General features: G+C 38.8%; 1 protein-coding gene across 3 annotated transcripts in view; it reads left to right on the top strand.

The window, feature by feature from the left end:
* The window catches only part of SMC4 (structural maintenance of chromosomes 4), a 44,118-nt gene extending 29,925 nt beyond the window's left edge, over positions 1-14,193 (top strand). For all 3 annotated transcript variants that reach the window (XM_054074620.1, XM_054074618.1, XM_054074619.1), the window contains exons 16-24: positions 463-615; positions 763-889; positions 2,315-2,504; positions 3,419-3,563; positions 4,657-4,830; positions 5,102-5,284; positions 6,097-6,329; positions 6,921-7,104; positions 7,892-14,193. In XM_054074620.1, the coding sequence (XP_053930595.1) occupies positions 463-615; positions 763-889; positions 2,315-2,504; positions 3,419-3,563; positions 4,657-4,830; positions 5,102-5,284; positions 6,097-6,329; positions 6,921-7,104; positions 7,892-8,080 (1,578 nt within the window). In that variant the 3' untranslated portion in view covers positions 8,081-14,193. The remainder of the gene's footprint in view (positions 1-462; positions 616-762; positions 890-2,314; positions 2,505-3,418; positions 3,564-4,656; positions 4,831-5,101; positions 5,285-6,096; positions 6,330-6,920; positions 7,105-7,891) is intronic.
* Positions 14,194-14,307: the final 114 nt, after the last annotated feature.

Raw genomic sequence — 14,307 nt, 5'->3', positions numbered from 1 at the left:
GATAGAGCCTATGTCCTTTTTGCCTAGTATCTGCTGTTCAGCTTAAGTGGGGTCAAACATCAAAGTGGTAATACTTCCTCACAAAGACCAAGGAGCATCAAATCTGAACTACAATGAAAATTGCTTCTAGCTTCTACTTGTGTGTTTTTTCATTTCTGCCTTCACTACTCTGACTTAAGCCTTTCAAGCTTAATCTAGTTTTATTTCCTTAAAAGAGTTCTCCATTAAGAGCTGTTTTGTCATGGATTCTTCAGCTTACTTTTTCTTATGCTTACTCCTCCCGTTTTTCACAGTTACAGTTGATCTTTTCAGTGGTCAGCTTCCATATTCTGTCCAGCTATAGCAAATTCAAGTTTTTACTCCCCTTTGTTCGTGTGATTTAAGAAATCATGGACTGTCAAGCACATGATTTGTTTTGTGTTGGCGATGCTAGGCAAATGATAATACCTTGTTTTTGTGTAGGTCAGTAAAATGGAATCTCAGCTGCAGAGGAATGCTAAAAGAGCAGTACAGTGTGAAGAAGAGAAATTACATCTTGAAGAAACCATAAAAAATCTGCACCAGGGTGTTCGGGAAATGAGAAATACTTTAGAAAAGTACACAGCAAGTATCCAGGTGAGTAGGTTTATTACTGAGGCAATATCTGGCTTCTTCATGAATGTGCAGGGGCATAACTTCTTTGGCCTCAGCTTAACATAATCATTGCTAGCATTAAAGGTCTTTTTAAAGCACAGGATTCTAACACAGCTGTGTTCTCTGTAGAGTTTATCTGAACAGGAAATTCATCTAAAAACCCAAGTTGAGGAACTTGAAGCAAATGTAATTGCTGCTGCTCCAGACAAAATCAAACAGAAGGAACTGGAAAAAACCCTTGACAGTTATAAAAAAGGTACATTTTGTGGACAGGGGATTATAGATAAAAACTGTAGTCATGTTCTTTCACTAATACAGGAGTAAATGGTTACAGCTTTGTTCTTTCAGATTACCAGTGCAGTGCTGTCTTGGTTTGGAACCTCTTCTCTTCTAATGCGGATACTTCTAGAGATTAGACAGTGAATCCTCTTTTATTTTTCCAGTTGTTCAAGCTCATGTTTCAGTCATGCTAAAATAAACAATTTTAGGGGTTTTTTTTCTTTCTAATTTTGGTAGACTTTTATGGCTGTGTTAAATTCAGATTCATCATGAAGAATCAATTATGATTCATTATAATTAGGGGTCAGAACTGTTAATATGGAGGGTGATGATATTAAAGTCGGGTAAAGGCTTTTGCTGTGTTCTGACAGGACTATTACATGGCTCTTTAAAATGAATACCCTGTATTCTGTTGTGCTCTTTTTTGAAAGATGCTTACTCTAAGAACTTGAATAACAATTTCTTGAATATCAATTAGTGGCTTACTAAAGTAAACCTTAGGTGCTTCTTTGTATTTCTTGCTCAGGGAATAATACCAGCACAGTAAAATGTCATTCCCTCCCTCCATGGTTCCACTTTCATAGCATTTTAGGAAAGCAAATACATACTACTATGGATTCCCTCTGTGCCTCGTTTGAACAGATTAGCATCAAGAGAGTAGGACTAAGGTGTGATATTATAAATATCTTCTCTAACATTTCTACCAAATAATGGAGAGACACAAACCTGGGTTCTTCTGTGGAGACATGGATGCCTTCCACCTTTCAAGCTTCCGCTTTACCTCTTCTGTCCCTAAAAGGAAATTATAAATCTGTATCAAACTTTATATGGGTTTTTTTTTTTTTGTTTTGCCCTTAGAAAACTAATGTATAATTAAACAACTGGGGTTTAATTTTTGAAAGCTGTTTGACTTGAGATGGTTTTGTTGAGTTTTAAATATAAGCTAAACAAGGCAACTGATCTACCTTGAGGGCAGAGAGGGCTATCTGATTATTCAGCATGCGTAGTAACTACGTGGTAATACCAGCTACAGAGCAACAGTTTGTGGCTGGTTCTTACAGTTTATCTTCTTTGAGCATCTTACCATTAAATAAATGCAAAGAATGAGTTTTGGAATATAAACCTTCTTACGTATTTTAATTTACGTGCATTAAGTAATCTAGTTAAGATTTTTGGTGGCTTACAACAAAACAGTTCTGGTAGTATAATAGTGTCAGAAAGATGTGGGTGGTGGTTTTCTTTTTGCCACAGTAAATAAACAACTAACATCTTACACAGTATAAAGAACACTTAATATAGTAATGCAGCAGAGCTGTCTATCACTTAAATCTCGATGTGTTGCAGTAGTCCGATGTTCCCAGGGACAGCACAGTGACCTTAACTCTATTTTGTTTATTGACAGATTATGATTGCCTTGCTGAGAAAGCTGGGAAAATGGAAAATGAAGTGAAACGGTTACATAACCTCATAATTGAGATCAATAATAAAAAACTTAAAGCACAGCAAGACAAACTTGATAAGATCAGCAAAGAAATAGATGAATGTACTTCAGCTATTACGAAAGCCCAAGTGGCAGCCAAGACTGCAGACAGGTATAGTAGACATTGATGTGCTCAGCAGTAAAGCTTTTGGCCTGTAGTTGTATATGGCTGCGATTTGTGTTTCATTACTACTGAACCCTTCCGTGGGGAATTTGTCAGGCTGGAGGAGATGGTTTTCACCTCTTTATAGCTAGAGGAAAATTGGAGGGTAAAGGTCATAACCTTTTTCTCTAAACTTATTTACTTCAAACTGAGACTGGTTCTTAATTAAGAACTATAATCTCTGTTAATTAATGTGCTTTACAGGCAAAGGATCAGAGACCTAGAAAGCTTAGTGAAACCTGAGCAAGGAGAATCACATTAGCCTGTTGACATCAGTGCCTGCAGGGCATTTGCTTGTTTTAGGTAGTCTCCATAGCTAAAAATCCTGTGATCTTAAAATCTTAATTTTCAGTTGCATGTCTAATACTAAATGTTGCCTCTGTTAAGGAGGTGAGTAAAGGAAAAAAAGTTTTTTAGTTTTTAATAGGCTGTTTAAAAGTCACGTTTAAACAGCATTTTTCTGCTAATATTTGCCTATCACTGAAATGCAATATTTCAGGATAAACATTCAAAATAGCACTTAATTGCCATGCAAGGAGCAGTTCAAGTCTGAAAGAACTGATTTTAATGTGAGGCATGCCAGGAGATAAAATGTGGTATCTTTTCTACGTTAGCATATCAATTCACAATGAATACGTAGAACAAATATCAAAAGTGTCTCTGAAAGAACAAATTAAGTCATTTAATTAGGCCTCTATGCTATATGTGTTAAGAGGACAAATTTATTTTATTTGGATATCCCAGGAATCCACATGTCGTCAGCAGCTGTTGTACGACCTTGATAAGTAGGACTGTGTTTCTAGATCATCTGATGTTATATTTGCATTCATGTGTGGTATTTAAACATCTCTGTACACACTCAGAAACCTGAAAAAATCTGAAGAGGCTGTTCTTCGCACAGAAAAGGAAATTGCAGCAAATGAAAAAGAAATGAAAGACTTAAAAGAAGAGCTGACCACACTAGAAGACAAAGCTACTGCAGTTATAAATGACTGCAAACAAGCTGAAGTAAGTGGCATGTTAATTTAGCGTGTTTCTTGATAGAGGATCCAGTTTGTGAAATAAATCTCAGATAATAGCGTTTTTGTGTCAGAGTTGTCCTAATCATTGATGTCTGTTAACCTTCCTCTGTAGACATTCCAGGCAGGCCTAGCAAGGGTTTGCATTAGCTGATAGTACCTTTATTTAAATAAAAAAAAAATCCAAACCACCATAATTACCTTGTCATTTCAGCCTCAGACTTGATGGTGCTGGTCTCAAGTATCTTTTCTTTTTTCAGTCACTTTACTACCCATCCTCCAAAAATTCACATGGGGATAAAACGGCAAAAAATGTTCTTTTCTGTATTCTGTAATATATTGCATATGTTCATACACAACTAATAATTTTGATTAATTATTAATCAGAGTAGACCTTTAAATATAGATAAGGGGGCAGGCAATGAGGCTAAAACAGGCCTAGAAAGTTGTCTGGTCTTCAGGTAAAATCAGATGATGAATTATATCCTTATTATATCCTAGTTATATCCTTCTATTCTTATGCAAATGTTGTCATACCGCTGCAGAGTGACATTCTGACGTGGTCAGGGAATGGTATAATTTTTTACATGGTTACCTGGCAATATATCTTGACTCAGTTTTCTGAAGCTAAGAAGAAACTTAAACCAAGTTTCCTCAAAGACATTAGTTTTAAAACTCTAGTTTAAAAATAGATTTTATCCAGTTACATTGGACTTCAGTTCCCCGTCTAGATCTGCGTATGAGAGAGGGTGAGAACAACCAGGACAGCTGACATTCTTCCAAATAAAGCTGTTTCTTACAGACTGTCTTCCTCTAAAACTGTCTTTTGGCTAAAAACATCTGAGTCTAGGACTTGTTTAATCCAAATCTGGAATGAAAATATAAACTGCAGCATATTTTCAGTCATTCCAGAATTCAGGGACCAGGTTACTCTAAATACAAGATTATGTATTTCTTTACATCAGTACTTAGGATTATGGAGAGCAAGTGCTGTGAATAATATAGCAAAACAAAATCTATAACCTGAGAAAATGGTTTTGTAGGCAACTGATTAATTCATGGTTTTTATTGTTTCTGTTTAGGCAGCATTGCCAGCAGTTCAGGAGGAGCATCACAGTTTACTCCAGGAGATTAAAACTATTCAAGATGATGAGCATGCACTTCAAAAGGAAGCTCTTAATGTTAAGCTGAAACTTGAACAGGTTGATAGTCATATTTCTGCACACCAATCAAAGATTAAATACTGGCAAAAAGAGGTAGGGAAATTATTTAGTTCTTAAAATTTGAAGCCTGAGATCTCAAAAGATTACTATGATAACCTGTCATTAGAAAACAGGTAATTTGGGAGAAATTTGTCATCTTTTTTGCGTATTATTTTTGAAGGCAGTTGTGTGAAGAATCTTTGAATGTTTTGAGATTGGAAGCTTCACTTTGTACTAATACAGGAAATGTTTATTTTGGGAATACGTTCATGTGATAACTAAAGAGATCTCTAAAAGATGTCTAATATCTGGATTTGAATTGTAGATGTCAAAGTTATCACTGCACCCCATAGAAGATAAACCACCTGAAGAACTTCCAGTACTAAGTCAAGAAGAGCTCGAGGCTATCAAGGATCCAGATGCTATCAATAATCAGATAGCCCTTCTGGAAGCCCAGTGTCAAGAAATGAAACCCAACCTGGCTGCGATAGCAGAATATAGGAAGAAGGTAAGTACTATCATGCAGGACTAGGATTCATCTTTTTGGTGTGGTATTGTCTGCCAGTGCAGTAAGTAATATGGTACACCTCTCATGGAAGGTAAGCACTGTTTAGACAGCTTTATTGCTTTCCAGTACTTGGCTGTGCACAGAATTCATGTCACTGCTTCTGAAAAACAGACATAATCTTCAGTTGTGCTTTTTTCTTTTGATGACCGCTCAAATGGATCCTGCACTTGAAATGCATGTAAAAATGCACTCTTTATTGAGGTGACAAAAGAAAATATCTCATCTATGGGCATACAAAGGAAAGGGGGTCCCGTTCCTCTTTGGTTCCTACGTTTCAGAAACTGAAATGGAACCTGTGAGTTTTCCCTTTCTTCTCTGCAGGCTGAGCTGGTGCTACCTCCTGAATATCTGTTAGCTCCTATTTAGCCAAGTGGGGAAGTCGTATGTAGGAGTTTAGGTACGCCTTTTATATTTTTGATACCATAGATGGCCAGTGAAGACAACTTTCTTCTGTGAAAGTTTATTTACAGTCAGCTCCTCTTGTCAGTCTAGACAGATACACGATACCAGGATCATTTCCTCCTCTCAACAGATTATTTATTTTTATTTTAGCACTGGCCTTCCAGTAAAGAGAGATCAGCAGCACCATAGTAAAGAGATGAGAAAAAAGAGAAGGTTTGGGTTTGTTCGTTTGCGTCAAGGCTGTTAGCCATTTTGGAAACCATGAATTTTCAAGTGGTAGGAAAAATGGTTTAAAATCTAAATTAAGGACGCAGCTTGTTTTAACGCTATTTCTGCTTTTTTTTCTATAGGAAGAACTGTACTTGAAACGTGTGTCTGAACTGGATGACATTACCAATGAGAGAGACAAGTTCCGACAAGCTTTTGAAGACCTGAGGAAACAAAGGCTGAATGAATTTATGGCAGGATTTAATGTAATAACAAATAAGCTGAAAGAAAACTACCAGATGCTGACTTTGGGAGGGGATGCTGAATTAGAACTTGTGGACAGTCTGGATCCTTTCTCTGAGGGAATCGTGTTTAGGTTTGTCAAAGTACTTTGTATCATTGTGGCAGTTCTTGATTATTGTATTCCTTTTTCCAATCTGCTTTTTAAGTAAATTTTCATTGATCATCAGCTAACTGAGACAGTCTTTCCTCTTGGCAAATATTGGCAAGACCAAGAAACCATAACTTCTTAGCACTGGGTAACAGAGAGGTTAATTTCTCCTGGAGAAATAAGGAACTGACAGAAGTCAGACTTCATTGAAGTAATTTCTCAGGGTTTTTTTATTCCCAAATCGTTTCATTCTGCCTGGGAATGGTGTCAGTCACTTAAGTGTTAGTTCCTACCAAGAGCAGCCGAGTGTTAGAGTAGTTGGAATTCAGGGAAACATCAGCTGGCCACATGGCTGTGCATGCATCCAGGGAGTTACTCCTCAGGGAACAGAAATAACACAGCTCACTACCTCTCAGCTGTGGGAGACTCAGAGAATTGAGCAATTCATCCATGGTTTTAGTCTAGCTTCTTTGTGTCTGTGTCTTTCAAGAATTCCTTCCTGTCTTGTGACTTGCTTTTCACCATATTTATTTTCATCATCAACACAAATAAGTTACAAACTCCCATTTCTTTCAGCGTTCGGCCTCCGAAGAAAAGTTGGAAGAAGATATTTAATTTATCAGGAGGAGAGAAGACTCTTAGTTCCTTGGCTCTTGTTTTTGCTCTTCATCATTACAAGCCAACGCCACTTTATTTTATGGATGAGATTGATGCAGCACTTGACTTCAAGAATGTATCTATTGTAGCCTTTTACATATACGTAAGTATTTAACGGTAACTACTATAGTACAATTTTTCTAAGATATTTTCTTCTCTGCCAGAGAAGACAAAGTGGTAACACAGTTATGGCCAGTTTTAAAAATCTGGAATGATAATTTCCAAATAATTAAGTGGAAACTCTGTACTAAGCAAATTTCCAGAAAGGTGCTTAGAATGTTGGTTTCTGCATATTTTTCCTAAGCTGCTAAGTTTGATGCTTTCCTGAAATGTGGCAATAGAGGATTTACAAGTTTTTTCCCTCCAAATGCTGACTACAGAGTTTCAAAAGCTGTCTCAAGAGAGCTAGATTTTGCCAAAGGTGCCACATTTCCACGTATCCCTGCTGCTACTGCTTCCTCTTTAAAATATAGATCCTTTTACCCCAAACAATCAGCTGTAGTTAGCCGTTAGCAGTCCTTGCTATAACAATTCCAGTACTTTACAAATGTGAGTTTGGCAGCATTTGCGTTACAACTGGTGAATTGCAGCTCTGGGAAGAAATGATGTGTGTCCAATGGAAATCACTTAAACAAGTTGTGTACTGGATAGAAGGAGGAAGCTCCTGCTGAAGTAAATCGCAGTGCTCCATGCTGAGAGCCAGGCTGGGAGTGTGTTGTGCATGCACCGGCTGTAGATAGCAGGAGCTCGCAGGCCGCAGCATCTGTGGAGCTGCTGAATGACAGAACTGATAGCGCTGCACTCCCGAGTTCCTAAAGCTGAATGCAGAAACCATATAAACACGGCGCTTTTGAAACACTTTGGGCTGACACAAATGACTTCTGTTTCAGGAGCAAACGAAAAATGCACAGTTTATCATCATCTCCCTGCGAAACAACATGTTTGAGATCGCAGACAGATTAATTGGAATTTATAAGACTCACAATACCACAAAAAGCGTGGCTACAAACCCCAAAGTTATTGCAGCTAAAGGACTGGCAGAGCTCAGCGCCCTTGGATGTGGGGTAACTGAAAAATAGAGTGGGAGGAACTCCGATTCTTGGTGCTGCTCTTTATTTTGATCTAACGGCATTTGTCTTGGAGATTTTTGCCTTTCAGGTTCGTGTTTATTTGAGTTTGTTAATAAAGCCAACCTTGATAAATTCCATTTTTTAATTATACAGTCTTATTAAAGCTTAATTTTTTTAAAACAAGCTATTTCGTAAGTATCTAGCTGCCTTTTACTATTCTGCAGGTAGGCTTTCTGTTTGAGTTCTGCATTTGTTTTTAAATGCCTGGTTTTTACTGTGTGTATTAAAGTAAGCAAATTGCTTTTAAGTCTCATCAGTGTTCTGTGATGTTGCATTATATGGGTTCCAGTAAGGATACATGTCTGTTATGGGGATGATGCTTGTGCGTGGTAGGGTTGTAACGCTGTGCCTTCTGACTCTTGTCATCTCTGTTGGTTTTCAAGCTCCTCAACCTCAAGTTGGACTCAATGGTCCTTGTGAGCCCCTTCCAACTGAGGACATTCTCTCATCTCTTCCAAGCGGCCACTGTGGCAATGCTAGGTTCTTTAAGGATATAAGTTAATAATTTCGTATTTGTAACCGATGCTCCAGACATTGAAACTAAAGAAATATGTTCATAATGAAGGGAAACTGAACAGCCAATGTACTCTGATATTACATTTTGAAAATGAAATTAATTCTCATAGGAAATACATTTGAGAGTTTTATTTTTATACATAAAGTTACTATAAATCCTGGGAATGTCACTTCTGCTTAAAAAAATAATCACTTAAGCTTTTGCTCACAGTTAGAAATTAAAGAATGCGTGGTAGGAACCCTCATTCACTGTGTTCTCTCCATGTAATGGATACATTTTAACAAACATCTCTGTTTAACACCACTGGTTTTTGGTAAATCCAGGGTTGTAGTTCTCCCAAGGAACCATTAGGGGAAGAGGAATTATCTTCCCAAAGAAGACACATCTCTCTCCCTTGAGCTGCAGAAAGGACAGGATAAAGTTGTCTTCAGAAAACCACCGTGACTGCAGAGGAGCTGCTCACTCCCAACCCTGACTGTTCCTGACCCGCTCTGGCTCTGCACAAAGTACTTAGATTTTTGCCTTAACTTCAATGCCAAACCAGTTAGTGCAATCACCAGCTCCTCTCCTACCTTCACTAACTTTGAGGGCTCTGTATCGTTCAGACTGCCGGCCTGCAGCTCTCCACGGCACCTGACTGCTCCACTCCCTCCCCTCCCCAAGCTCATGAAGATCTAAAGCTGCTTCACTTTTCTTGTAAGATGCTTCTCCAGCTCATCGTACTCTTAATTTTTGTGGTTAGTGGATGGGAACGCATCGATACTTGTTCCAGGATCTATATTAAGGACACTGCAACAGCAGGGAAGATCTAGTAGACCACAGCGCTGCCTGGAAGAGTACGAACAGCACAGGCACTCAACCGGGGAGTAGTTTTGTTTCTGGGGCACGTGCACCACCTAATACACAATTAAAACTGTCATAATCCTTCCCTTCCTTCAACACATGAGGAAAACCTTAAGGAAAAAGCTACAGAAGATGACCAAACAAGGGAGTTTTGACAGTAATTTACAATATAAATAACTGAAATTCAGAGCGAGAACATCTGTTGTTTTATACCCAGTTTATTTTTATGTACTTAAAAGAACTAAGGATTAAAGATGAAGTAACATTTAACTCAAAAACCTGCTGTTCTAGGCAGGACATCCTTGCTTCATACCATGGCCTGGTGTTGCCAACGTGAAGCTTTGCCCCCATGCTTAGGGGTATGGTTTGACAGGTACAGGGCTGGGCTTGATCATCTCAAAGGTCTTTTCCAGCCTAATGATTCTATGGTTCTGACTACTGACCATCTGCCTTCCTTCAAACCACAAAACTTGTGTAATGCCTTTGCCAACAGCTGGCAGTTGAAGTTTCCCCCATTTGTCATTTTCCAGGGAGAGCAGCTTCCACTGTTTTATAGAAATTTAAAAGTACGGCCCAGGTATTTACACAGGACAGTTTTAATGATGGCTTGAAAAAAAAGCTTTTCCTTAGTTTTGGAGCACACCAAATCAGCACCCTTAATAAATGCAAATAAATTTATTCTTAATAAAAAGAATAAATGCAGCACCCTCATTTCAAGGAATTTACAAGCAAAAATGGGAATTTCCTTTATGGCTATTAAGTTTCCAGTCACAATTCTGTAGGTATTGTAGCATTATTAGCTTTTTAGTGAATTTTGTGTGCCTCCTGCATTTCACTCTGACAGTAGCTAAAACTTACTATTAAGAAGAGTTTGTAAACTTTACACATTTTCTGCTACTAAGTTTCCTTGCATAAAGTCTATTTGATCCAGATGCAGGACTTCTGTAATTGTTTCCAGCCTTGTGACCAGAATTCCTGCCAGTAATTCTGTGACAGGCAGAACTGAGGAAACATTTATAGTTAAAAGTGGCAGATAGTCTACACCTGAAGACATTCTCAGTTACAAAGCAGCAAAAGTAAGTTGGCAATTTCTGCAACATCCTGCATGAGTGAAAGTAACCCTTGGGAAGAAGGACTTGGGGGAGCTGGTGGATGAGAAGCTCCCCGCGACCTGGGAATGTGCGCTTGCAGCCCAGAAAGCCAATTGTGTCCTTTGAGGGCAGAGCAGAGAGAACTCACCTGGAGTAGTGTGTTCAGTTCTGGATTCCACAACACAGGAAGGCCACAAGGATCACCAGGGGGGCTGGAGCTCCTCCCGTATGAGGACAGGCTGAGAGAGTTGGGGTTGTTCAGCATGGGGGAAAGATCTTCTAGCAGCCTTCTAGGACTTAAGGGAGCTACAGAAAAGCCAGGGAGGGGTTCTTTATCAGGTGTAAGAGTTTTACGCTGAAATAAGGGAAATGTAGATTAGAAATTAGGGAGAAATGTTTTCCTGTGAGGGTGGTGAGGCCCTGGCCCAGGTCACCCAGGGAAGCTGTGGGTGCCCCATCCCTGGAGGGGTTCCAGGCCAGGTTGGATGGGCCTTGGGCAGCCTGAGCCAGTGGGAGGTGTCCCTGCCCATGGCAGGGGGTGGAACTGGATGGGCTTTAAGGTCCCTTCCAACCCAAACCATTCTATGAACTTCTCTCAAGCTCTCCCTTCCAATCCAGCATAGCATTTCCCTTTACGAAATGACTCCTAACTCCATCAGTGAGTACAACCCTCAGATCCTAAGATTCCAAAGGAATTTTAACAGTAAAAATCCTACCTGGACAGGCTTATGCTATGGATTAATCTTTGTCCTTTTGCTATTTTAAAGGTCTTTTTCTACATACCTGTAATTCTAAGTTCAGCTGAAAAGCTAATTTTCCAGGAAGAGTAGATTAATGTCCAACCTCACTTCTGCATCCTTGTTTGTCTTTATCAAATTGAGGAACAGCAACCACAGGGTTAACATCGGACAACCTAAACATCATAGAGCAGTGTAGAAGCAGAGTCACTGTCACAGTTTTAGTGTTATGATGGAAAGATCTGAGGTGCTTCTGTCAATGACCCAATTTCATTGCTCAGGGAAGTCAGAGGATAAAATTTCTTCATCTTCCCATGTAGGCAGGAAACTGGTCTGTGACTTCCACTGCAAGGTTGTACCTATAAGTAACTCTGCCTTCTTACTTTCGAAAGTCTTAACAATCCCTTTAGCGCTCCTAAAGTGAATCTTTAATTCTCGTTTGTATTCCAACCCTCCCAAACGACTCCCGTTTCTCCCAGACAACTGTTTGCCCAATGTAATTAATTACATTACTTCAAACTGTAACTTTAGGAAAAAAAGCATTGGACAAATAGGCTTCGGTTTTCTCCTCAAGCGCTCGGGATGCTGCCACCCTGTGGGGGCCGAGATGCTCAAAACTGTCCGTGTTTTGGTAAATCATGTAATAGCAGCAGGATCTGCTGGCGAGCAGACGAAGAGAATTTTTCACTCAAACCCAAACTCGCCACCACCAACCATGGAAGAAAGCAGCTGCAGTACTTCCCATCATGAAAAGGACCAAAAAGAGGCATTTACTGGCAGTAAAACACAGACCTTGCCATAGTGTTTTGTGGTTTTTTTCTGTTTTGAAAACATAGTTCATACAAACATCTGTTCCGCTCCTGCCCCTAACAATAAAGTTCTAACAATAAAACCAATTTTCTGCAGTACAACCTTCACACAGATATTTCACTGTGAAGTCAGTAATAAACGTAATTTTACTTCTGGCATTGCAATTTCCTTAAACCCACCAGTTTAAGCATTTTACCTCCTCTAAGGATTCCCTGCCTTTTGTAGTCTTAGTTTATATAGTGAATACATACCTTGTATACAGATAAATTAGTTATTTCTTAATATTTATACCAAAAAAAGTTATTTACCTCGAGCTCAGGTAACTCGATGCTGACAGCCGGCCGGCGACAAGAGATTCAGAAATCTCGCTGTAACTTCTTTCAAATCATCATTTTGACCTTTCAATGAGAACCGGAGCACATACACAAAAGACAAATGCACCACTTTTGCAAGTTTTAACGTTTATTTCCCCAAGACAGCCTAGCCTGCACTCTACTTGGATAAATTTCACAAGCTAGTTTCCGCTGCTTCTAGTTTAAACTTTAACCATGTTTCTGATGACAAGGAATGCTGCAAAAATACTCTAGTCCAACAAAGAGTTATGATCACAAAATAATCTTTATCCATTCTACAGTGTTTCAGAATTACCAGTTGATTTTAAAACACAAGGTAGATATAGATGCTAATGGTGGCTAATCTGGTATGTTTTATTATAGCAAACTGTTGTTCATGCAACACTTGTGCTCAAAGGGGAAGGCACAGCATTTCCTACAATGAGCCACCTTATAAAGAGTTCATTTTGTACAAATTTGTAACGTCACCTTTAATTTAGTGTGCAGAACCTCAAAACTGAGGTATTACTCCAATTATAAAAACACTTGCAACCTTTTTGTGCAAGTTTTAAAAATACAAAGTTTCTCTCTAAAGTGGCTCAAAATAGATTGTTCATGGCTGCCTACATCTAAGGTAAAAAGAGTCTAAAACAATCGGATTAGGCATATTAAAGGTGTTCAAACCATGACTTGATTTGTACATCTATTCACACCTCTTTTTCGGTCTTTATTCGGCAGTACATATGCACCAAATTTCATTTTTAGAAGTTTCCATATCATTTTCATAGAAAACAAAGTTTGAAAACAAGTAACATTGAAACACAGCACGGTATCCTACCACAACGGAAACATTTGGTTACAGGACTCAACAAAATCTAAAAATGAACTATGCTGTAGATCACCACATGCAAAGGTCGTCATGTTATCTTTGAAAATGAAAAGGATGAGATTTTATTACCACATTTTACTGCTTCCTACTATTATGGCAACTTGTGTACTGCAACACAGTCTACCTGAAGGGAAATGTATGATTTTTTTTTCATGCAAAAAATCTACAAATTAGTTTTGATGATATGGAAAGCTTTTCATAACATCAAACATTCATCTGGTGCAAATGCACAGGGAAGCCTTCCTGAAATTCTGACTTTACAAACAACTAATAAGCCATACAGGAAAGAAATAAAAAATAACTGAAAGAAAAATAAGAGGGGAAAAATAAAAAACAAAACAAAACAAAAAAAGAAAAACAGGCCGCAGGAGTAAACCAGAGTCTGCTGCTAAACCGGTCTTTGTGTGTCCAGTGTAAGTTAACACTTATGAACTCATTTTGATGATTTACTAGGTTTATTATCAGCCCCCTGAAGGCGAATCAAGCTTGCATGCGTTCACATACAGCATCACAACCATACTCTCGTACACACGCCACTCCAGGACCAGGAGCCTGCTTCAGGACCGAAGAGCCCCGTTTGAAACACGAGCCTGGCTCCACAGCATCGAGTCCAGACATTCATTCCATGTTGTCCATTCACACGGTGCTTCATAGCAAGGCCTGGGCTCATTCTCCTTGGACTTATGTGGGCATCCTATTCTCTTATGCTTACAAGGCTTGATGATGATAGCACTGCATTTCCCCCCAATTGCTCTAGTAAGTCATTGTTCCTTCTCAGGCACTGAAGATCTTTGACCTGTAGCCCTTTATCTTTGAACAATCTAAATAAGCATTCAGTGTGAAGTTTTTCATTACATTTTGCCACTCATTCTCACTCGCACCCACTCGCCATCTTGACTTCATTTGGGCTTTTCTGTGATTCCAAATGAAATCTTCACATTTTCTTTCCCGATTTAA

This window comes from Cuculus canorus, chromosome 9 (genome assembly GCF_017976375.1).
Source record: "Cuculus canorus isolate bCucCan1 chromosome 9, bCucCan1.pri, whole genome shotgun sequence".
Classification (NCBI taxonomy): domain Eukaryota; kingdom Metazoa; phylum Chordata; class Aves; order Cuculiformes; family Cuculidae; genus Cuculus; species Cuculus canorus.
The sequence above is the reverse complement of the archived record's forward strand: the minus strand, read 5'-3'. Positions and strand labels throughout refer to the sequence as shown.